The sequence below is a fragment of the Anguilla rostrata genome, chromosome 12 (genome assembly GCF_018555375.3).
Source record: "Anguilla rostrata isolate EN2019 chromosome 12, ASM1855537v3, whole genome shotgun sequence".
Lineage (NCBI taxonomy): Eukaryota > Metazoa > Chordata > Actinopteri > Anguilliformes > Anguillidae > Anguilla > Anguilla rostrata.
Window position 1 is genome coordinate 31,078,711 of NC_057944.1, and position 23,077 is coordinate 31,101,787.

The following is a 23,077-nucleotide window of genomic DNA, read 5'->3' on the forward strand; positions in this document are numbered from 1 at the left end:
TTTGCAACCTGGTCCGTGTCGAGCGAACGCATTTTGTGCTAGTTTTCTGTTTGAAGCCCGGTAGCATCAGCAAAACCCTTGTACCCAAAAGAATAAAAAACTAGGAACACAACGAGAGTTACCTGGAAACACAGCCAGACCCCCTAAATCTTTTACAGCACCAGGGTTATGAACCACTGCAACAGACAAACTGCTCTGTATTAATCCCAGTGTTCGTGTTGTGCAGAGCGGGCCAATAGTGGTACCCATCCCAGACGGTCTTACGGTGGGGACGTCCATGAGCTACAAGATTACAGTTCCCCAGGATATCCCGAGGTGAGGAGCCCCTGCTGGCTATGGAGGGTACTGCAGCGATTTGGGCTGTGACAGTACTTAAGGGCAAATTAATTAATGAGGTTTTTGTGGAACTAAGAGTGGGCAGAACTGTTTTAGATTCTCAGAGACTCCCTGATTTCTCCCAATCATTTTGCTGTCATAAGGAGCAAAATATCATCTTATTGGTTGAATTCAGGGATTAACAGCTCACTGATTCTCAACCTGTTACACAATGTATAAAACCTCACTCCCCTGTGCTGCGAGTGCAGTTTTGCCTTTTGTCTCGTGACTCTGTGGTTAGGGTTTAACAACATGTGTGGATATTGGTGATAATATAGATTTTTTTTCACTAGCATATAAATTGGATGGAGCTCTGCTGGAAATGTGGGGTAGAGTGGGATTAGGGTGACGGCGCATTAACAGTCCCTATCTGAGCCGACAATATGCCGCGGTTTAGGAAGATGCGGCAGCACACACAGCCGGAAACCATGGCAACACAAGACAGCTTTTTTCATAGTGTGCCGTTTCCTGTCTGAGCTTTGCATCTCCGCACACCCATCTGCTTTTTTTTTGCTCAGCGAAGGACAACATTGTGTGACAGGGTGCACTAGTGTAAGGAAGGAGCGTCTGATTGTCTTCCTGCAGGGCAGGAGTCTCATTTACACACTGCAATTATTTTATTAGTTTAATGAAGGCGATAAAGTGCTGTGTCGCCGTGTAAGTGCTGAGGCTGGAGCAGTAGGACTCCAGCACCCCTGGAACCAAAGTTAAGCACACCGATGTGATATTTCACATTTCATTAACGCCGCACTCTGAAGTTGTCAAAAACTCTTCCGCTGGAATCGTTGATTAGCGGCCTCTTGCTATTTGTTTGGATCATTTGGATGATGACATCACATATTCTATACATCAACCAGATATTCAGCTCTGTATTCTTAGCAATACAAGTTCTGTCTCCACATCAATGAAGCCAAAACATTCAAAAGTGACGCATCTTCTGAAAATTAAGTCACATGATTTAAGAAACAATGGAAATGTGGTTTCTATATTGTAATAAATGCCAAAAGCTCTTGTTGCCAGTTGGAACCTCCTGTAGTTAAGAAGCAGAGAAGATGGAAATACTGGAGGATTCTGAGAGTGGAGTTTCTCATCTGCTGACTCAAAGGAATCTGTGATGAAACTTTTTTTTTTGCTCTCTGTCGCCCCCTGCAGCTTTAGCATTGACCTGATGGGCGGGGAGGCTGCAGGCTGCGACCTAGCGCTCCACTTCAACGCCCAATTTGAGCCAGAAGAGGTGGCGGTGTTCAACAGCTTCCAGAGCGGCGCCTGGGGACAGGAGGAGAGGGTCGCTCCGATAGCCTTCCATAGGGGGGATAGCTTTGAGCTGTTCTTCACGGTCACCAAAGCGGGCTACCAGGTCAGATGGACAGGAACTGTGTGCATGAATTTACATATAAATTTTCTGTGTGTGCGTGCACTGCACGTCTGTGTGCATTCGCATTGTGTGCGTACATGTAATGCCTCCTTACTGCAAATATAATCTATTTTTTCTGGAGCAAAGTTTGATATTATATGGGTGAGGAACTGATCTTCTAACCTGAAGGTCACAGGTTCGATTCCTGGGTAGGACACTTTCTGTCTTTGAGCCAGGTATTTAACCTGTGATGTAATGTCTTGCAGGTGAAAGTGAACGGCACTGATTTCCACATGTTCGCGCACCGCATTCCGGTGGAGCATGTGACCACCATGCAGATCAGTGGGAACATCAACCTGGAGACCGTCAACATCTTCCTGGTGAGGAGGACCCGCGCGCGTTCTGCATCTTAATTCAAGCATTTACCTTTTAAGCATTTTAGGCTTAGGTCCTGTTTTTGACTGTTTTACCCTGCAGACTTGTTCACATTTATGCATTTGTCTTTGAGTTTGGATTTGAGCATTTATATTCGCGTTTAAGCATGTTCATTTGTATTTCGGCATTTAGCCGCTTGAATTTGCGTTCAGCCGTTTTTTGTAGGTATGAACGGATTGAGGGGGTGCACCATTTTGTCTTCCCTCACCACTAACTGAGTTTGTGTTTCAGGGAGGAGTTTTCGACATGGGGTGTCTCGATCCAATGGCGGTTTCTGTGAGTACAGAGGCTTTTCACCGCAAATATACCCCTCCATGCACATGCACACACTCGCACGCACAGACACACATTTGCAGACACACACACACGCACACGGATAAACAGATTCATTCATATTAGTCTTTGTTTTAAGTTCAGTGCAGTTTACTGTCTGTTATTTATAAATAATATTTAGTCCATAGAAACACAATAATGCTGTTTCAGTGATGTTGACTGTACTCTGGATCACAAGACTCAGAACTTCCTTCTCTCCGCTCATCTTCTCAACCCTGCTCTGAATTTGACTCTAAATGTGCTCCAGTTGCCTTGCCTGTGTGCACAGTAGAGTGGGTGCTGTACTCAAACTGTGCTAGCTTGTATATTGTGTGTTTATTCTTTCTCTCTCTCTCTCTCTCTCCCCCCTCCAGGGATCTATGGGCGGCCAGTGGACTTGTGAAGTAAAGGAGATTCCGATGTGATGTCAGAAATCCAACATTAATTCTTTACGGGAGTAACAGTATTTTCCATGTGAGTGCACACAGTTAGGTCCTCACAAACTTACACAGGAGTCTGTGTCTATGTTCTGAGTGTCCCCACCCATCAGCACTTACTGTTTCATTAAATGGGGGCTTTTCACAGTAATGAAGTATCACTTCTGTTATTGTATGTATTTAGCACTGAATATAATGTAATGAAATTCATGTGCATTTTATCACTCTCGCTCTTTCGGATCTCAGTGCACTGTGGGGATAAGAGGATTAAGGTGTTTCTCTCTCTCTCTCTCTCTCTCTCTCTCTCTCTCTCTATTTTCCTCAGATCATGATCCGCTTTGGGAAATCAGAGGTTTTAGGTGTTTGCAAATGTTTGACTCCACTGTACCCCGACCTTCGCCCTGGAAAACATTGATATCACTGTTTCAACACCTCTGTTCTGATGTCACTCTTCTGATGCCCTGCTGATGCCACTGTTATAATACCCTGCTCTCATGTCACTGTTTTGATGTCACTGTTCTGATACCATGCTCTGATGTCACTGTTCTGATACCCTGCTCTGATACCATGCCCTGATGTCACTGCTCTGATACCCTGCTTTGAAGCCCCCTCACATCCTAGCTTTTAGTGCCAGATGCCCACTCCAGAGTCCTCAGCTTCCAGCCTTATTCCTCTGCCTTCCGCTCATATAGGCTGTTTGTTGCTGGTGATAGGGGCTGTGTTTCACACAGTCAGTTAATAAACACTATCATGCATTCTAAAGATTGCCTCGTTTAGTTTTTTCTCATCATATGCATGCCAAGAATTACCATAGATGTAAGAGAGGTCATGACCTCAGTATGTTCACATGTGTGTTTTCTTAACTTCTTAGGTGTTTGGGGTTATATAATTACACACAAAGAAACAAACTGGCAACAGGGAACTGCCCAAAGGAGCTGGGCCACAGCTGTATGTTTCACTGTGAGCGGGTGGCGTATGTGTGTACACCGTAGAATGAGCTCAGTGTTGCATGCACCCTGAGTCTGCTATTTCCATCATGATCTTCACATGGAACATAACTTAACTGGCCAATGGCCATCTTAGTCGTTTTTACTTCCTATTCTTGGGATGTTTTTATGTAATATAGTTATTTAAACTGTGAAGAGGCGGTTGTGTATGTATGGTGTTACGACCCCATGGGTCTAGGGGTGCATGGGGTATGTAACTGGATGTTAAAATAGCCGGGAGATGTTAATGCTGTATAGATGGTAACAACAATAAATCAAACACAGACAAAGCAGCAACTCAGTGCATGGGTGTTTTACCGTGATAACAAAACAAAAAGGTGCAACAAACTACTACCGGACATACAACATCCCAGACACACACTACCAGGGTCAACAGATGCTGGATGTTGCCAAAAGAACAGAAAAACAAGCTAGCTAAACCAGAGAGTAATTTAATCTAGTGTATCAAGTACACAAACAAAAGGCCTATCTACTCTAACTAGCAGACTGAAAACACAATTGGTTGGCAATCACCCCTAAGGACTAGTGGATCTATACACAACATAGCCTACGGGCCTATGTACAGGAGCCCCCAGTCTTACCTGTCCCAAGCCTTGGAAGTGTAACACATGGCACGTAACATTAAAATAAATGTAAAATATTTTAACCGATAGTTTAACTTTTATTTTCATCAAATTATACAGCTGGATATTATGCAGTCTTAACAGTTAAACTCTTGTTAATATTTGGCACTCTGAATATCAAACATCCATTTACCAACCCTCCCATCAAACGCCACAACTGTTTCAGAAGCATCACCATAGTGACAGCTATGTCACTCAACAATGGTGCCGTGCAAATACACCCCATTATGAAATAACCCTCACTTTGTACTTAACTGAACAAAAAACTAAACTAAACACTAAACCTCAGAGATTGGAAACAAAAAGGCATTTCACAACTTCAACACATCATCCAAAACAACACTTTTAAGGACATGTAAGGACCTGGTCCAGAAGTACGACATTGGCAACATGTCCTTTCTTCAGTATCACCAACTTAAATCTATTATCACATTCAAAAAACAATATAACACGATATACCAGTGAGATAAGTTTGTCAGTCAACACATTCAAAAAACAATATAACCCGATATACCAGTGAGATCAGTTTGTCACTTGATACTGTTGGTGTTGTTTTTGGTGGCAGCTATATCTGTGCAGTATTTGAGTCCAAGACAAATTTCCCCACAGGGACCATAAAGTATATTGTATTGTATTGTATTGTATAGTCTTTAAATCAATTGCTTTATACTGAATTTCTCACAATTTTTAGGTAATCTTTTTTTTAAATATATTGCCATGATATTCCATGATATTTTAAATTCAACTAACATTTCTGAACTCTGATCCACTGAAAGCTGGTTGTCTTTGATAGTATTTGTGTTCCTTTGAAAGTCACATGTCACATGTTTGCTGAAGGTGTTTTTAACATTCTTGTTTAGTGCGGAGCCCCCTCACTGTGAATCAGAGTAATTCAAACACGGGCCGTAACACAGCTCACGCCTACCGAAAATAAAGCAAGCGATATCGCTGTGAACGTAGGGAATGCAGGGACCTGATAAGCGCCGTTCGACGTCAGAGCACCCCCCTCTGCCAACCCTCAACCTGCCACATGGCCTGTCCTTCAAATGTTTCTGCCTGTCTGCTTCCTCTGTCAGCGCTGTGCGTCAGTCCCGCTCTCCGTTTACACGCTGGTGGCACTTACTCTAGCCAGCACATAATCTCAGACTCCCCCATGTCTCTATTAGCATTCCCTCTCTTAGAGCCGCCTCTATACAGTGAACCTAAACGACTAAACAAGATTGAGCTGGGGAACTGATTGCGGTCTGGGGGAGGGGGGGTTAGTGGAAGGGGGATCCCATGAGAAACGGCCTTGAAAAAGCTATTTGTGGAATACTACAAAATCACAATGTCTTTCACGAAAATACAAAACCATTTACAATCTGTGTAAAAGTGTGTGATTGTAAACGACTGCATAATGTTTATGCCAATAACCAGCTCTGCCCAGCCTCCTGCCTCCTCTTCTTTCCTCTCTCAGTTCAAAAGACGACCACACGCCTCTCAGCCTGTGTGCTACCAACAGTCATTCACCTCTCCCTTGTTGCCTCTCTTCTTCTTTGTGTGTGTGAGGTAGGAGCTCTGAGGAGCTCCGAGCTCTGAGGATTTGTGCTCATTTGTGATGGGTACTGGAATCTCTTGAGCAGCGCCACCTACTGTTGTGGAGGACGGATTGCAGTTCTCACACTGAATGTACGTGCCTGTGGATGGTTGCTGGCAGGCCCGCTCCTTGATATGCCATCACAGTGGCCATGGCCATCATTCACACAGTCACAGGGGAATCTGGGTTGGCACGGTGGCTTCATCCTTTGTCACATGTTTGCGTTTAGGAAAACACACCTCCACACACAAATCTTCACGCACTCACCTGACCCCAATGCATGTTTGTAGGTCTGGACCACTCCTCTCACGATACCTTTTAATTTGCAGCGAAAGGTGGAAATCACCTGCTTGATAAGAGCCCTGAGCAAACACAGGTAGCAGGCCTGGTACCAGCCTGAGCCCAGGCCCCGCCCTTGAGTTACGGCCCGGCCCAGCCCACTGGAAGCAGTAGGTTATATAAGGTGTCCAGATGTTCTCTGCCTGTCTTTCAGTGATTCTCCGGCCTCTTCTTCTCTCTGACCGGCTCCCACCGTGTGACCATCATCATGAGTTTCTTACCTCCACCAGGTTACCAGCCGATCTACAACCCTGTAAGTGTTTATTTTCTCTTTTTTCTTTTCTGCCCATTCTGTCATTCTCTGCCTCCTCCTATCTGCCTCTTCCTGTCACACATATTTGGTGCTCGGTTAATTTGAAACGCTTTAACCCTTTTGACTACAAAAAAACTGTGTAGATTACAAAAATTTTAACGGTATTCAGACATTTCTTTTTTGCCTGCTGATGTTTCCTTGAAAGTTCTCAGGGATTTACAGTCGAGTTTTCTGAATAGCAGCACCTAAAGCATATTATATTCCATACTGTACAAGAGTTGTTCATTACGAGCTTTCTTGGTGTCAGTCTCAGCATTAGTGGTCAGTGAATCAATCTTGATCTTTTAAATAAACTGAAAATGAACGATATCAGCAAAACTCAAAGTATGCATTGTTCATACGTGCCCTGCCCTTCAACTCCATGCCTTTCTCACTCTCTTTGTTTGACCACTAACAGCTCCGTCGCTCACTCCTGTTACATTACTCACACACTCTGCATTCTGTTGCAATATAGACAGGTTCACAGGTTGTAACCCTGGTCCTTGTGAGTTGCAAGGTGTACTGTTTTTTGTTTTTACATTGTAATAATAAATTCATTAGCCCCAATGAATCCAGTGAGGTGGGATGACTGTGTGATCTGTTGCTCAGCCTCTTGATTGGTTGAATGCGGATTGATATTTAAACCCAGCCGACCCTCCAGCTCTCTAGTTACCAGCATTGTAAACCACTGCAACTCACAAACTGCTTCATTGAATCCCGGTGTTTGTGTTGCACAGGACATCCCATATGTGGGGCCCATCTACGGTGGTTTGAGGACAGGGATGTCTGTGTACATCCAGGGAATGGTGCCCCATGGGATCACCAGGTGAGGTTCCTCCTGCTGAAAGTGCTGCAGGGAACGGTGTTGAGACACAATGTAGCGGTTGAAGAGTGAATAAAGTCTCTGTGGTACTATTTTATGTTCTCAGTGACTCCCTGATTTCACCCAATCATTTTCTTCTGCTATGGGGAGCAGAATCATTTCATTGGTTGAATTCAGTGATTTATATTTGAGATACAGTGAGCGCACTGTATCTCAAACTATTAAACAATCCATGAAACCTCACTCTACCATCAAAAGTGCAGTTTTGCCCACTTAGTGACTCTGTGGTTAGGGGCTTAACTACATTAAAGGATATAACACATTTTCAGTTACTTTTACTGGATAAATAAAATACTTTTACTGGATATATAAGAAGATTTCTGGCCATAAACAAAGTTTAGAGCTGCATGAAATCTATACTCTTCAGCATATCCTACACCCTATATCTCTCAACAATTATTGCCAGAAAATATTTGTTGATCAGTCAGCTTTCTTCTCAGTAGAGTGAGCTTTGTGAGGTTTGTAATTAACTCTGCGCTGAGGGGCATTGGCAGAGGTTGAAAATGTCTCTGATAGAATGCTGGATCACAGGCTAATGGAGGGCCCCTGGGCTTTGATAGTTTGTGACCGATGTGTGTGTGAATTGCCCACAGATTTGGAGCGAAGCCCAATACCCCATAATACAATGCACTGGAATAGCCAGTCCTATTGTGGCATAGTGGAAACAGTGTCTGTCATGGCGGGAAAAGAAGACTCTGCTGTGTGGACTTATCAGACCATGACTCATGCAAATTGAATGAATAATGTGTGTACAGTGGGATTAGAATGAGAGTTTATCTCATTAACACTCCCTGTGTGAGCCAATGGGAGGGCAGGGCTTTGGGGGATCTTGTTTGTTCATTGGAGGAAGCATGGCAACACAAACAACGACTTCATTGATAGTGTATTCAGTTCCTGTGTGAGCTTTGTACCTACTCCCACCGATTTGATTAATTTCATAGAGACAACATTGTGTAACAAGGCCTGTTAGTATAAGGGCGGGGCCTCTATCTGTCACTTTAACACCCCGGGAGTGGCTGTCTTATTTGTTCAATCAAGGCAATATAATATTGTATCACTATGTAAGTCCTGTGGATGGAATATAGCAGGACTGCAATACCCATGGGACCCTGGGTCTGGTGTTGAATTCAGTTGTGAAAAACTGTAGTTAGAGAAAAACCGTAGTTAGAGTCAGAATCAGTCCGTCATCAGCTTCTTACTGTGATACTGTTCTCTTGGATATGATAACAAAAATAAATAAACAGTATATATTGTAATAAAGCACCTGAAACTCTTTCTACCAATGATAATCTCCTGTAGTTCAGAAGCAGAGAGGACTGAAGGGTGGAGGAGGATTGTGAGAGGCAGAGCTGAGAATCTTGTTTGGTCACTCAAATCTGAATCTGTGGTTAAAAACATCCTTGCTCTCTGTCACCCCCCCACAGGTTCTACGTCAACCTGCAGTGCGGGGAGATGGAAGGCTGTGACATAGCCTTTCACATGAACCCTCGGTTCGACTTCTGGGACAAGGTGGTGTTCAACACCTTCCAGAATGGCTGCTGGGAAGGAGAGGAGAAGATCCACGAGATGCCCTTCAAAAAGGGACACAACTTTGAGCTGGTCATCGTTGTCAACTCAGAGGGCTACCAGGTCAGAGGGACTGAAAGTGTGTGTGTGTGTGTGTGTGTGTGTGTGTGTGTGTATGCATGTGTGTATGTTCATGTGTGTATGCGTGTGTGTGTGTGTGTATGCGTGTGTCTACGTGTATGTGTGTATGTGCATATGTGTGTGTGCACGTGTGCGTTTGTGTGCATGAGTGTGTGTGTATGTATGTGTGTGTGCGCGTGCGTGTGTAGTATGCATATACATGTCCATACATGTAATGCCTCCATACTGCAGAGCTATATAATCCTTATTAGAATATAGCATGATATTTAATTGGCAGATGGTAGTAAAATTATCATGAACAGAATTTTTGACTCCCTGCAATTCTTCCTGTTTCCTGCAGGTGAATGTAAACGGTCGTCAGCTCTACTTGTTCCAGCATCGCATGCCAGTGGAGAGAGTGACTGCCTTACACATCAACGGGGACATCTCTGTACAGAGCATCAACATCATCGGGGTGAGGAGGAGCAGCGTGCCTTCTGCATTTTCATTCATCTGCTTACTGTTAGGATTTCAGCAAATCATTTTATCCAGTGTCTTACACATTGCCTATTTTTACATTAAAGCATTTGCACTTGAATTCGCAAATTTATATTTGCATGTGGCCGTCTGTATTTGCATTTAGGTGTTAATATTAACATTTGTATTTGCATTTAGGCACCCACGTTTACATTTAGGTATTTGTATTTGTATTTTGTTCCAGGGAGGACAAGGAGGCATGCAGGGTTATCAGGGAGGGATGGGGGTAAGTGTGAACATGCACTCTCTCTCTCACACATACACACACACGCTCATGCACAAACACAGTGGAATGTCCTCCTAGCATTTGAACTTTTTAGTAGCTTACTGTATGTAAAAAAAAAAAATTAAAAAAAAACACAGTAGTGCTCATGCAGTCTTTTTGACTGATTTTGTGTTCCAGGGTGGCATGCAGGGTTATCAAGGAGGGATGGGGGTAAGTGTGAATACACACACACACACACAAATACACACACATGCATGTGCAATTACAGTGGAATGTACTCCTAGCATTTGAACTTTTTCTACGTACAGTAGTTTACTGTATGGTGTATATATTAATTTAGTCCATAAAACACAATGATGCTCATTCAGTCTTGTTGAGGGAACACTGGATCTCAGGACTCAGGAGAGCTTCCTTCTCAACTTCTCCTTACTTTTCGACCCTGCACAGGGGTACAACCCAGCCGGAGGAATGGGAGGGATGGATAACATGGGTGGAATGGGAGGAATGCAGGTGTGTTCTCATTTCTTTCACTCAAATTCACATTCAAAATACAATTTGGAATTCCAATTTGAAATGGTGAGCAGAGTTTTTTTCCACGCTGCTCACAGTTTACCTCTGTAAATATGTGCTGGCTGCCTTGCCTGTGTCCACAGTGGAGTGGGTGCTGTACAGCTGTATAGCTGTGCTAGCTGTACAATGTGTGCGTTCATCATCTATCTCTCACTCACTCTCTCTCCTAATTTTTAATTTGAATCTGCCCATCCGTTTCTGAACAGAACTTTCTGAACTTTAACTCTATAAATGTGTACTAGTTGCCTTGCCTGTGCGCACAGTTGTTTGTGCGCTGTACTCTAACTGTGCTAGCTGTACAGTGTGTGCACTCATCATCTCTCTCTCTCTCTCTCCTCCAGGGATCTATGGGTGGTGGAATGCAAGGGTATCCAGGCAATGGGATGGGAGGCATGGGGGTAAGGTTTCACTCCCCCTGTGTGTGTGTGTGTGTATGTCTGTGTGCCTGTGTGTGTGCCTGTGTGTATGTGTGTGTGTGTCTGTGTGCCTGTGTGTGTGTGTGTGTGTGTGTGTGCCTGTTTATGTGCACGTGTGTGTGAAATGTCTGTGTATATGAGTGTGTGTATAGTCTCTGATGCTTTACTCATATTTCACTCTGTCCCTGATACTTTACTAATATTTCCCTCTGTCCCTCATGCTTTATTAATATTTCACTCTGTCCCTCATGCTTTACTAAATATTTCACTCTGTCTCTAATGACTCTAATGCTTTATTAATACCTCCCATGCGTTGCCATCATTATCGCTGTACTGAAGCTGCAAAGCATTCCTGTCTGTGTTCTGTCTGCAGGGTGGAGGAGGAGGAGGAATGGGGTTTCCTGGGGGAAACCTGCCGGTGAGTAACAGCGTGGCTGAGTGACTGAATGAGTGAGTGAGAGTTAATGAACGAATTAATTTTCCTGGCTGTTGTCAGACCATCTCATTTGAAAAATCCTTTTTTTTAAATCCCTTTCAGATGATGGGCGGAGAGCCGATCTACAACCCAGTGAGTACTGCGTACAGCCTCACAGTGTGAAGGGGCACAAAGCTGTGTGCATGATGTCAGAGCAGATTTTCCCTCTGCCTTTTTTTAATCATTTCAGATAGCACAATGTGTGTGTACGTGTACAGTATGTGTGTGCATGTGACTGAGCGGCTGTGACAATGTGCTTATCGTGTCTTCAGTGCATTCCCTACTCTAACATGATCCCAGGAGGGATGATTCCAAAGAGGACCATCATTATTCGGGGTATGGTACCTTATGGGGCCAACAGGTAACCTGTGTACCTCTCTTAACTTTTCTCTTTCATCTTCATCTCTCCATTCCTTTCTTTTTCTTCCTCTTGTGGCACCATTTAAATCAGTGCGACATGCACAGTCCACAGAAGTTCTGGCAACTTTATTTTCCCCATTACAGATCTTTTATTTGTTCTGCATTTACGAACTCCAGGACAACACAATACAGTATGTTACTTAGTTGCACCATTTTTCTCTCTCTCTGATCACAAGTTACACCACCCTACACTTTTTTGCCTCTCACCTGCTACGACATATGCTTTTTAAGAAACAAGATCCTTTAATAAAAGCGAGCGTAAATATGGATATATAAGTAAAAATGCAAATACATCAAAATGTGCGTCAATGTAGTAACTTTACTGTACTGTAGTGCTTCATTTCACTTATACCACGGCTAATTAGAAAATAGCAGATCGTTCAACATTTAAGTAACTGTAACTGTAGCAGATTTGCACTGCTGTTGTCATTAACTCATAAGTCACGTGCCCTTTTCCGGCAATAAATAGAATGTTCTCTTCCATTGTTCTTTTATTCAGTGCATGTATGCCTGTGCATGCGTGCGTGTGTTTGCATGTGTGTGTGTGCATGCCTGCGTGTCTTATAATGTGTGTGTGTGTGCATGCCTGTGCGTGCGTGCGTGTGTTTGAATGTGTGTGTGTGCGTGCCTGTGCGCGCGTGCGTGTGTTTTGCAGGTTCGCCATTAACTTCCGAGTGAGCAATGGCGAAGACATCGCCTTCCACTTCAACGCCCGGGTGGCAGAGGGGGTGCTGGTCCGAAACAGCTACATGGGCGGGTGCTGGGGGCAGGAGGAAAGGGATGTCAACTTCAACCCCTTCGCGGAGGGCCAGTACTTTGACGTGAGTGGACTATATTGGGTCCCTTCTGACTTAAGAAGGAGTCTATGTCTATGCCAGAGTGTCTCTGTGGAACATACAGTGGAACACCGTTGCAGCACGATTGAGATTCGTGGTCCATGAACTTCTATTGCGTCAAAAGTGGGATCATGTTATAGCGTAGTCATTAAAAATCACTATGTCCAATCATATGCTTTATCACAAACACGTAAAGCTTGTACCAGTGTTCTTTCTGTTTTTTTCTTGCAATTTTGGATTAGACCCTTTCATGCATGCAACTTAACGTATAAATGCTCTGGCAATTTCCATGCGTGAACAGGAGCTGGAGTCAATATTATGCGTCAGACGTTCCTCCAGTTTGCAGAGTCAGGACCTAGTACTTTGACTCTGAGACAAAGAAACATTTATGTGTCCGTACAGAGGATGAAAGTAACAGGTGGTTTGTGGTTAGAGGTGGCCTACGATAACATAACAGGCATTCTACGCAAACGAGTCTATTCGAAACGGTCATGACACGTGTGAACAGAATTTTTTTCCGTATTGGAGACCTGTATAAATTAACCACTGCATTTTGCTCAGATGTGTCTCTTCACTCTCCTTTGGGCATAGTAATACAGTGTTAGCGTGTTACCAGGTTAGAGCATTAACTGGATATTTCATTACTTCTGTTTTAATGTTCACTTAAGTCTCTCTTTCTCTCTCGTATTCTCTCTCTCAGATCTCGGTGCGCTGTGGGAATCAGAGGTTTAAGGTGTATGTAAACGGGCAGCACTTGTGCAACTTCTCCCACCGTCACCAGCCCTTCACCCAGATTGACATGCTGCAGATCGAAGGGGACGTGCAGCTGTCCTACATACATTTCTGAGGCTTGCTGCTCTGGTACCCTGCTCTGATGTCTCCGCTCTGATGTCACTGTTCTGGTCCCCTGCTCTGATGTCACTGTTCTGATCCCCCTTATCTGATCTTCCAGCCTCATTCCTCTACCTTTCTCTCATTAAGACTGTCTGTTACTGGTGTCAGGGGCTGTGTTTCACAAAGTCAGTTAATAAACACTGTCACACATTCTGAAGATTGCCTCGTTTTTATAGGAGGACATTTAAAGTATGCATAGCATTGATTATCATGAAGGACATTGAGGTCATGACCTCCTATTCCAAGTATTGAGTAATGAGGCAGCTGGCTAACTCTCCTCAGGATTAGGTTCCACTGGCTTTGTGATCCATGTGCTTGCTTTATGGACGTGTTCACAGATCAAACCTGGAAATTCTACTTAAAATTAGCCTGTCAATCAACACTACTGTTGTTGTTGTTGGTAGGAAGAGATCCCATAGTGCATTTTATATTTAGGATAAGCTAATATGAGGCATGGATATATGCCTCAGCTGAATGTACACCAAATGTAATAGGCTACAAATCTCTGCAGGTTTTGCAAATCAAAGATACCTCATCTTGAAACTGAATTCTGTGTTACAATCAGTACGCCTGTTTTTACATCAAGCACACATTCTTTTCAGAAAAAATCCTGATTACCCTACGTAAAATGTATTTCAATATGAACTGTAAAAGAAAACTTTGATGTATACTGACAAATCTGTGAGTGCTCTACTTGAAATTTTTGACTAGTGTCCTGGTTGTCACAATAATCCTGTTCACCATGTGACCTGTGCTTCTGATGATCTTGGTAAATATTTTGGTCTGGTTATGGCTCTGAAAGTATCATGCTATAATACACACTGGCATGAATTGTCTCATGCACTCTCTCTCTCTCTCTCTCTTTCTCACTCTCTCACACACACACACAAACTAGCATTTGAACACACAATGCGCATTTAAGTCTGTACATGGATTTATTTGATACAAAAAGCTTATAAAAATCTTATTTCAAAAATAATATCAGCAAGAACAAATTACAGCCATCCTTCAGAAAGACACATTTCATTTACAACAAAGAGAGAATATTTGCTTTCTGAAGGCACTTTGTTAGGACGTTTTTAATGCTTGTACAGTTACTATTCCTGTTGGTGCATGTAAGCAGTACTTTGCAGGTAGTAAAAATACTAAACACAGGGGAATTTTAGCATTTATTCACAATAATTACAAAAATCATTATTTTTTAACAAAATAAATGCTTATTTAGTTAAGGATCACTTGAAACAATTTTGAATTGAATGCTTAATACAGTTTTCAGCTGTTTAATATCAGTCAAAATCTCATAGTTCAGTTCAGATGGAAAATTTGAAAAAAGTGTGAACATACGCTGTACTTCCTTTTGGGACAGCCTGCTTGTGCAGTATTTGCGCACACTGCACAGGACCTTTAACTGAATTTCCTGTGTTTTTTTTATCACAAACTGGTCTGAATCTGAGCAAATATTTTATAGACTACCAGGTTAGGGGTCAATTCCAATTCCATTCCATGCAGCCAATTCAGGAAATTAATTGAAATCTACTTAATTGCTCAAAAACTGTCCACAGAACAGAATGGTTATCTTTCAGTTCATGAATTGAATGAGTTAATTTCCTGAATTGACTCCAACCCTGTAGACTAACCAAACAGTCAGCTCCTACAGTACGTTCCTTCTGTCTTCCCTATGTGATTATGATTAAGGCTGGTTGTTTGCTGTGGAAGTCACCGCTGTCACAGATTCTGTAATTCTTGCCCTTATTTTGGCAGTTCTGTGACTTTCCCCCTTTTTCTTGCCATTGCCGCAAATTCAGTGCTTTCTTTTTATTTTTTAGCAGTTTTGGATGGCAACTGTCAACCTTAAAATGGCCTACAGTGTTAATTGCACAGGCCTATGAATTTTAACAATATTGCCAAATGCTGGGAGAAACAAAGTTGACAATGTATGTGGATTCTGGAATTTATCACAATTTTCTATGATTTTCAACAACTTTGCCATGACTGCTCTGCAAATTCAGCCAATATTTTCTGTGACAAACACCACCCATTAATTATGATTGATAACAGAGGTTTATAGTGTTGTATTAAAACATCAAATGTTCACTGCCACTGTATTTTCAATGAATTTTTCAAAGATAGATCAATTGGACTGGAAGGTTTTCGCTTCTAGAGCAGGGAGACTGAACTTCCAAAGTTAACAGTACAGAGTTGACTATCTGGTCGGTCTAGAGAATCTGTGCTCTACATCTGTTACCCTTGTCCTGAGCGCGTATCTGGCTCCTTTCATCTGTCTGTGTCTACGTCTGTCTGTCAGCATCAAAGCTAAAACAGTAATGATGTTTCACCATGAGAGGCTGAGGCTATGTCAAACAGGCAAGGGTCTGCAGACTGACTGAAATTGTTCCATGCTGTAAAGTGATGTGTTGGCATGCATCATAATACACTAATGTGCAAAGCAAAACTTTCTGAAATCTAAAAATGTTCACCAGGGAAAACTTCACTGGAGTTCAGAACAAATGTGGAAAATTGATAATCATTAGGAGAATCCCTTAGTCAAGCAAAATTCAAGAACAGAAATAGTGAATGCCATGTACCCATTGGTGGTTAATGCCCAGTACACCGCAAACCCAGCACTCCTTCTCTCCATTTGCCCCATCATTTCTTTAATATTCCTTTTCATGCTCCTGTCTGTTCTCATTCTGCCTAAAGACAGAAAAGACTGAAAGACCACAACCCAAAATGTAATCAGCAATTGAATTATAAGGTAGTTGATGTCTGTGAGAATTTAAACTACAAATAAGATGGAGGAGCAGAGAGTGATGCTTATCCTGTAAACCAAGGAGAGAGGAAAGAGAAAGAGCTGGGTTTGATTGGGATCAAGGGGTCCCATGATACATTTTGTTTGAAACCACATAAGGATGTCACATTTATAAAATTCCTGACCACCATGCACCGTCATACTTCCCTTTTTTCCCCATAAGTGAGGTTTTCAACCTTGGTCCTGGAGAGCCACAGGTCGTGCTGGTTTGCACTGTTACTCAGCAGTTAGCCCTTTATGTTGTGAGGTCACAAATATGTGATTAGAATGTTCTTAACTGAAGATTCTAACGCTGATGTAACAATCACTACTGGCAATTTAAAGCAATGAAGTTCTAGAATGCTATACTTGAAAGGATTATTGAAATAATGTTAACCACAACTGTTTGATTGTGAGGTGAAAACAAAACCATCAGACCCCAAGGCTCTCCAGGACCAGGGTTGTGCATCCTTGCACTACACTAATTTAGAAACAATAGCCTGTTAATGACTGGAATGTACATGTCTCGTGTTGTGAATGACAGGGGTAGTATTTCCATGGCAGAACATTTCATTTCAGCTTTGACCTAAATACACAAAAATGCGAAAACAACAATCACAAGATTAAAAGTATATGAAAATACACAATTCAGTAACGATAACATAGGGAACATATATTCATATTAGTGCAAAAATATCATTTCATGTTTACAAAATAAAAAAAACAATAATAACACTGTGCTTAAGAACCCCGCTCTGCCTGGCACCAGGCAGTCTCACGAGTGAGACCAGGCCTGTGCCACGCCATTTTGTCCCTGTGAGTTGGGTTTGCAGGTTTGAGTCCCGATCACTGGCGGCTCAATCCTTTGTTTAAGTGTAACAATGTTGGGGCCTTTGGGGAGCTTCCTCTGTAAGGCTCCGTCCCCTAAAGTTCTGCCCCCATTTTCCCAAACCCCTGATTTTCTGTCATTTTCTGTCCCACAGTTTTTTCAGCGGTTGGTCTGCCTCCTAGCCCTCTGCCTCAGCTAGCGAGATCAACTGGCAGTGATTTGCTGAGAGGTCAGATCATTAGCAGAGTTAAAAGGAGAGAGGCTGTTAATGTGTTTGTTTTTGCCGTTTGCAGATTAATTTAATTTTTTGCTGGACGGATGGTTTGCAGTACCTGCTGAGTTTGCATTGTTTTGGTTTTTTTCATTTGTCATGATGTTTCATGATGCTGTCACATGACTCACTTTCCTGTCCATTAATATTTTTCAGCTGCTAGCTGACAACTTTACAGTCCATGTAGGTTAACCAAGAACATTTTGGTTTCCGGTCATACCCAACTCCCCGTTTGATACGCAGGAATAAAATTGATTATTATTTTTCTAGCTTGCGTTTCACAGCAGATGTATAGCTGAAACACAGAGGTGGTGTTTTGGCTTCTGTAGACTGGTGTTTCTGGGGAAAATGCTTTTCATTTGTTCTGCGTAAGAAGCAACAAATATACAATGGCTCTACGGTCGATTGTAATATGTCCCGAGCAAATGGTTGGAAGGTAGCAGGGGCTTATGGGAGATCTCTTGTCTCGGGCACTAGAGTGGGGAAAAGGGGCCAGATTTGGGAAGCAGGGAAGTAACATGGAATGAGACACAGATGGAAAAACACTCAGTTTTTCCGGGGAAGCAGATGCATAGATGAGTAACCAATGGCAACCTGCTGGAATGCTGCAAACTGCTTCAGACGAGTGGGTCGCGCAAGTGACGTGGAGCAGAAAGGAAAGCGGTTAAGGTCCTGCGTTTTTGGCTGTTATAGGACGAATGAAAAATAACTTCACAAAGCTTGACTTTTTATGCCACGTTTGGACGCTCTGAAAGTGAGCCATACCGATTCCTAATCTCTGGAACTGATCTGTGGTACCTTAGAAGAACAGTATACTGTGAATATCACACAGCTTTTCTGCATCCTGGTTTACAAGCGGGACAATGCTATAGCTTCTTTCTGGCAAAGTAAACATGATTATAACTGGTTAAGCAGGGTGAACTGGCCTAGCAGTAGTACATTTGTCAGCATTCTGGATACAGTAATGCTATTGATTGTAAGTGACTGGGATTTGGTTTGTTGCGGTACTTTTGACCTTTGACCTGTTTGCTTTGTCCTTTCTGTGCTTTGTTATCGATTCCCCTGTCATCACACAGCCCAAGTGGACTTTTCAGCCACACAATCCAAAAATCCAAATCAGACTGAATTCAGAATTATAAATCACAATCACAGTGGAGTTTTCACATTTAGAAACCAAATTTCTCTCAATTCAGCATGAGAAAACACAATCATAGTGGCTTTTTTAAATTTGCAGCCCAAATTTGTCTGAATTCAGAATCAGAAATCACAATCTCAGTAGAGATTTTACCCTTTACTTACAACCCAAATCAATAAGAATTCAAAATCAAAAATCTCAATCACGGTGGCAGTTTAAGATTTATAACCTAAATCAGTCTGAATTCAGGATCAGAAAATGCAATCGCAATGGAGGTTTCAGTCTTACAAACAAAATCAGTCAGAGTTCAGGACATACTGACCAACATTCCATTATGTGCTTGTACTTTTGTCAAACATTTCATCATAAATGAAAAAGAAATACTTTAAAAATCCTTATGAATATGTATGTAAATTCATTTTGGTAGCTATTTTTTTTTTCTTCAATATACAATCCATGTCTATATTTCTCTCCAGAAGTACTGCGTGTCAAGGTCAGGACGGAGAAAGTGCTGTGGTAACAGGAGCTTTTCATACGTTGTCTTGAGCAGGTGGGCGTGTCCGTGGAGTGTGCCGCTCGGCAGGTGCGCTTTTGTGCTCACACAGGTAAAAAGTGTCAACCCCTCCCCCCTGGACGTGATGGACACAGAAACTCCACCCTCTTAAGGCAAGTGGTGGACACACCTCAACAGTCAAAGTCTACCTTCGCAAACCATCACAATGGGAGGACATGGGGTGGAGGTGGGGTGTAGTCACTGCCAGAAGACCCTCTTACAAGGCCCGTCCCTGTCCTCTGAACCCTCCCCCCTGGGGATGGGGGCGGAGATTTGGATGGGGGTGGAGCAGGAGTTTGGCTGCAGGAACAGGGTTGGGGTGGACGGGGTGGAGGAGGAGGAGGAGGAGGAAGGGGTAGGGGTGAGATGGAGGCTCTCCAGGGAGTCACTCAGGCCACGCTGGGGGGGCTCGTGCTGGGGGCAGATGATGTAGCGCCCCGGGGGGTGCACCTCCACGGTGGTCACCGTGTCCACGCCCTTCAGGGAGAACGGGGGCGCGGCCGGGGCGCCCAGGGGTGTTTCCCGTCCCCCCACGGCCCCCAGCTCCGGCCCCTGCTCCTCCATGTTGACGTAGAGGATTTCGTCCGGCTCCTGGGGGTCGGGCAGCTCCTCCATGGCCTTCTCCAGCTCGCACAGCAGGGAGTCGAACCCCGGTCTGTCTTTTGGACTCAGCAGCCAACAGGAGCGCATCAGGGAGTAACTAACGGGGGAGACGGAGGGATTAGTCACCTCTGCCAATGGGGCTGCAGTCTGACAGCTAAGCTAAACAGATGACAAATACTTACTGCACAACTTAGACTCAATGGCTAATTTAGCCCCTTAGTGTTTAGAGACAACCGCAACACACTCCAACTATATTTGTCACACCTAGAATCAGCTCTAGACATTTTGCTAGCTTTCTTGTACATGATCAAATAGACTGTCAGCTTTACTTTGATTTTATCACATTTTCTATTAAGTGCCCTTTCCAAGGAAGCTAGCCGTTCTACTGTGGAAGTCAATGAAGGTTATGGCCTTAGATCTGTTGAATTCCTTCACTGTAGTTTTAAGTAATAGTATTGCATTGATTCTATGTGTGCTATAGGCAGTGTGTTAATGGCTCAGACTCACATGCTGTCCAGACAGTCTGGAGGCTGTTTGAGTCGGTTTCCCTGTCTCAGGTAGTCGTAGATCTCGCTGTTCTCCACACCAGGGTACGGCGTCTGCCCCCTGGTGGCGATCTCCCACATGGTCACCCCAAATGACCACTGAGAGGGAGCAGAGGGAGACAGTCAGTCGGTATTTTACATGTATACTGACACCCTACACGCTACACACAACACACATATACCAACACACTATACCCACCTACACACACATACCAACATGCTACACACACCTCCACACTACACACACCCTACACACATACCAACACGCAACACATTACCTACACACCTACACACAACACACATGTACCAACACACTATACATACAAGCTCAGGAATATGTTACATACTAGTGGAAGGTGACTACACACAGAAAAACAAACGTGCGCACACACACACGCACATGCACACACACACACACACACAGACAGGCCTATGCGGCTCACCACGTCGCTCTTGGTGGTGTAGACTCTGTCTGCCAGACTCTCGATGGCAATCCACTTGACGGGCATCTTGGAGATCCGGCCCTGTCTGTAGTAGTCTCCGTTGTAGATCTTCTTGGACAGGCCGAAGTCGGCCACACACACAGTCATGTTCTCATTGAGCCTGCCGCACGGACACAATCAGGGAGTCAGAGCACCGCCTACCCTAAAAGGCCTCCTCTGTTCCCTCAGAATGATTTAGTGTTTACCAGGGGGGCACAACCCCATTCCTGGAGGGCCGCTGTGTTCCCTGGTTTCTGCTCCAACCAGTTATTCTGGCTCACTTTTCTAAACGGCCACACACAAGCCAGGTCTGGCTCAGTCCTTATACCGGACCACAGTAAAAGGGTCTTAGCCAACGACACAACCTGCTGCTGTAGCTCATGACATCACCAAAAATGTCTGATCAAATAAATGTAAAAATGTTGGGGTCTAATTATGAGTAGCAGTTGTCATGAAGTCCTCGCTGTACACCCAAACTCTACCCACAAGACACAAGAGTTTGCGTGTGTACCCCTTAAAAACCAACTTGACCTCCACACCTCCCTCTATTTTCCTGACCTCTTGTGCCCGGTTACCTTGGTTTTTATTTCCTGTTCTTTTTCTGCGATTACCCTGGTGTATCTACTTGCGCTCATTTTGTTATGTATTGATGACTTTTTTCTACAGCTCAGAGAAGTGCTGTGTGTGTATAAATAACTGACTTTAATGCTGTTGTTTTTGTAGAGGGGAGAAGGGCTCTCACATGCAGTTTCGTGCCGCCAGGTCCCTGTGGATGAAGTTCTTACTGCTCAGGTACGCCATACCGTGCGCGATGTCAGTCATAAACTTCACCAACATATGAGAGGGAAGGAACTGAAAGAGAGAGGGAGGGAGAGACAGGGGTGGGGGAGGGGTTATACCAGGGCATGCATATTCTATCAACACCAGAGGGCGCCGTTGTTCCAATGTTTTGAGAGGTCCAGTTACAGGCGCAACTAGAGAAGACTGAGAAGAGGAAGCCAGTGTTGCACGTTCAGTGTTCAGACCCAGTGTTGTGGGGGTTGAGGTTAGGGGTTAGGGTAAGGACTGGGGTTCAGGGGGAGGGATTGGAGGAGTAGGCTTGGGGGTAGGGTTAGGTGTGGGGTTCGAGAGCAGGCTCACCACTGGGCTGTCTCCCAGACGGGAGTAGAGCAGGTAGCTGTGGAGGTCTCCGTGCTTCATGTAGGGCAAAATGACCACAGGGGAGGGGTATCCCTCGCTCTCCACCGTCTGCAGACACACGCCTGCATACAGACAGACAGACAGACCAACAGATGGAGGGATGAGAAAGGGTCTGGCTGGGCTGCAGCAGAGAGAGGCAGCAGAGAGAGGGCCAGTCTCTGGTCTCCCGGTCATGACAGCGATCTCTCTGGGACACTCACCTAAGAGTCTCATGACATTTGTGTGGTCAAACTCCTTCATGCAGGCCGCTTCCCGCAGGAAGTCTTCCATCTCAGTGCGAGTGCAGATCGCAACTGAAAGAGAGGGAGGGAGGAGGAAAGAGAGGGGGAACGAGAGGGAGAGAGGTGGGGGTAAGAAGAGAGAAAGATTTAGATTTTTTATTTTAAAGTTTTGTATTTGTATTAATTAATGTCTATCACTGTCACTGCCTGGATGGAGGTTTAATAATATGTGCAGGTTCAGGTTTGAAAGGTTGGTTGTGTGTATGTTATGTGTGTGAGCGTGCATGCGTGTGTGTGCTGTCTGTGTCTGTGTGTGTGTGCGTGTGTGTGTGTGTGTGTGGGATTAGTGTTAAAGCAGTGGCAGCAGTGACGGTGGGAGTCAGGTGACAGGGACAGACTTACTCTTCATGGTCTTGACGGCCACTTTGAGCGCTGTCTGAGACTCGTCATGGGTCAGCAGGCCCTCCATCACCGAGCCAAACTCTCCTGAAGGGACACACACAGCCGCCATGGCAACGGGAGTGAGGAGGGGCTACCACAGACTCTACAGACACACCAGATAATCAGCTCCCACGTTCGCTGTCTCCCTGCTGTTGAAGCGGAAATGCTCTGTTTGGTGCATCTTGTTAAGGGGCACAACCAAGTGCCAGTATTATTTCTTTAGATGGACACAAACCCCCTTAACATGCATTGTTGAGGTCCTAAACATAAGTTTATTATTATTTTTATCTACTGGGACACAAGGAGGACTTCCTGTCGTTCAGAAGGACAGAAGACAGGATGGAGGTAGGTTTGTAGAATGTGTGGTCGGAGGAAT

The 23,077-nt window shown here is 44.0% G+C and overlaps 3 protein-coding genes across 4 annotated transcripts in view; 2 read left to right on the top strand and 1 right to left on the bottom strand.

The window, feature by feature from the left end:
• The first annotated feature begins 171 nt into the window (after positions 1-171).
• On the top strand, positions 172-3,675 carry LOC135236537 (galectin-4-like). Its single transcript, XM_064302993.1, has 6 exons — positions 172-315; positions 1,528-1,732; positions 1,996-2,109; positions 2,396-2,440; positions 2,851-2,950; positions 3,239-3,675. Exons 1-5 carry the CDS (start codon positions 278-280, stop codon positions 2,899-2,901), a joined length of 453 nt encoding a protein of 150 aa, XP_064159063.1. The 5' UTR covers positions 172-277; the 3' UTR covers positions 2,902-2,950; positions 3,239-3,675.
• Positions 3,676-6,569: 2,894 nt separating this feature from the next.
• Positions 6,570-13,790, top strand: LOC135235665 (galectin-6-like). Its single transcript, XM_064301402.1, has 13 exons — positions 6,570-6,711; positions 7,488-7,576; positions 9,058-9,262; positions 9,621-9,734; positions 9,981-10,022; positions 10,200-10,232; positions 10,470-10,532; positions 10,934-10,990; positions 11,382-11,426; positions 11,547-11,576; positions 11,756-11,844; positions 12,559-12,724; positions 13,440-13,790. Exons 1-13 carry the CDS (start codon positions 6,667-6,669, stop codon positions 13,584-13,586), a joined length of 1,125 nt encoding a protein of 374 aa, XP_064157472.1. The 5' UTR covers positions 6,570-6,666; the 3' UTR covers positions 13,587-13,790.
• Positions 13,791-14,549: 759 nt separating this feature from the next.
• LOC135235664 (tyrosine-protein kinase receptor UFO-like) overlaps positions 14,550-23,077 on the bottom strand; it is a 33,322-nt gene continuing 24,794 nt past the window's right edge. Inside the window, exons 14-21 of one of the 2 annotated variants that reach the window (XR_010324426.1) lie at positions 22,663-22,746; positions 22,240-22,332; positions 21,980-22,101; positions 21,582-21,691; positions 20,801-20,960; positions 20,320-20,456; positions 15,036-19,909; positions 14,550-15,003 (exon numbers count right to left, since the gene is read on the bottom strand). Coding sequence is in view for 1 of the 2 variants with exons in the window: in XM_064301401.1 (XP_064157471.1) it covers positions 19,408-19,909; positions 20,320-20,456; positions 20,801-20,960; positions 21,582-21,691; positions 21,980-22,101; positions 22,240-22,332; positions 22,663-22,746 (1,208 nt within the window). In the remaining variant the exon portion in view is untranslated. Of the gene's footprint in view, positions 19,910-20,319; positions 20,457-20,800; positions 20,961-21,581; positions 21,692-21,979; positions 22,102-22,239; positions 22,333-22,662; positions 22,747-23,077 lie in introns of both variants that reach the window. The other variant, XM_064301401.1, reaches the window with a different exon arrangement.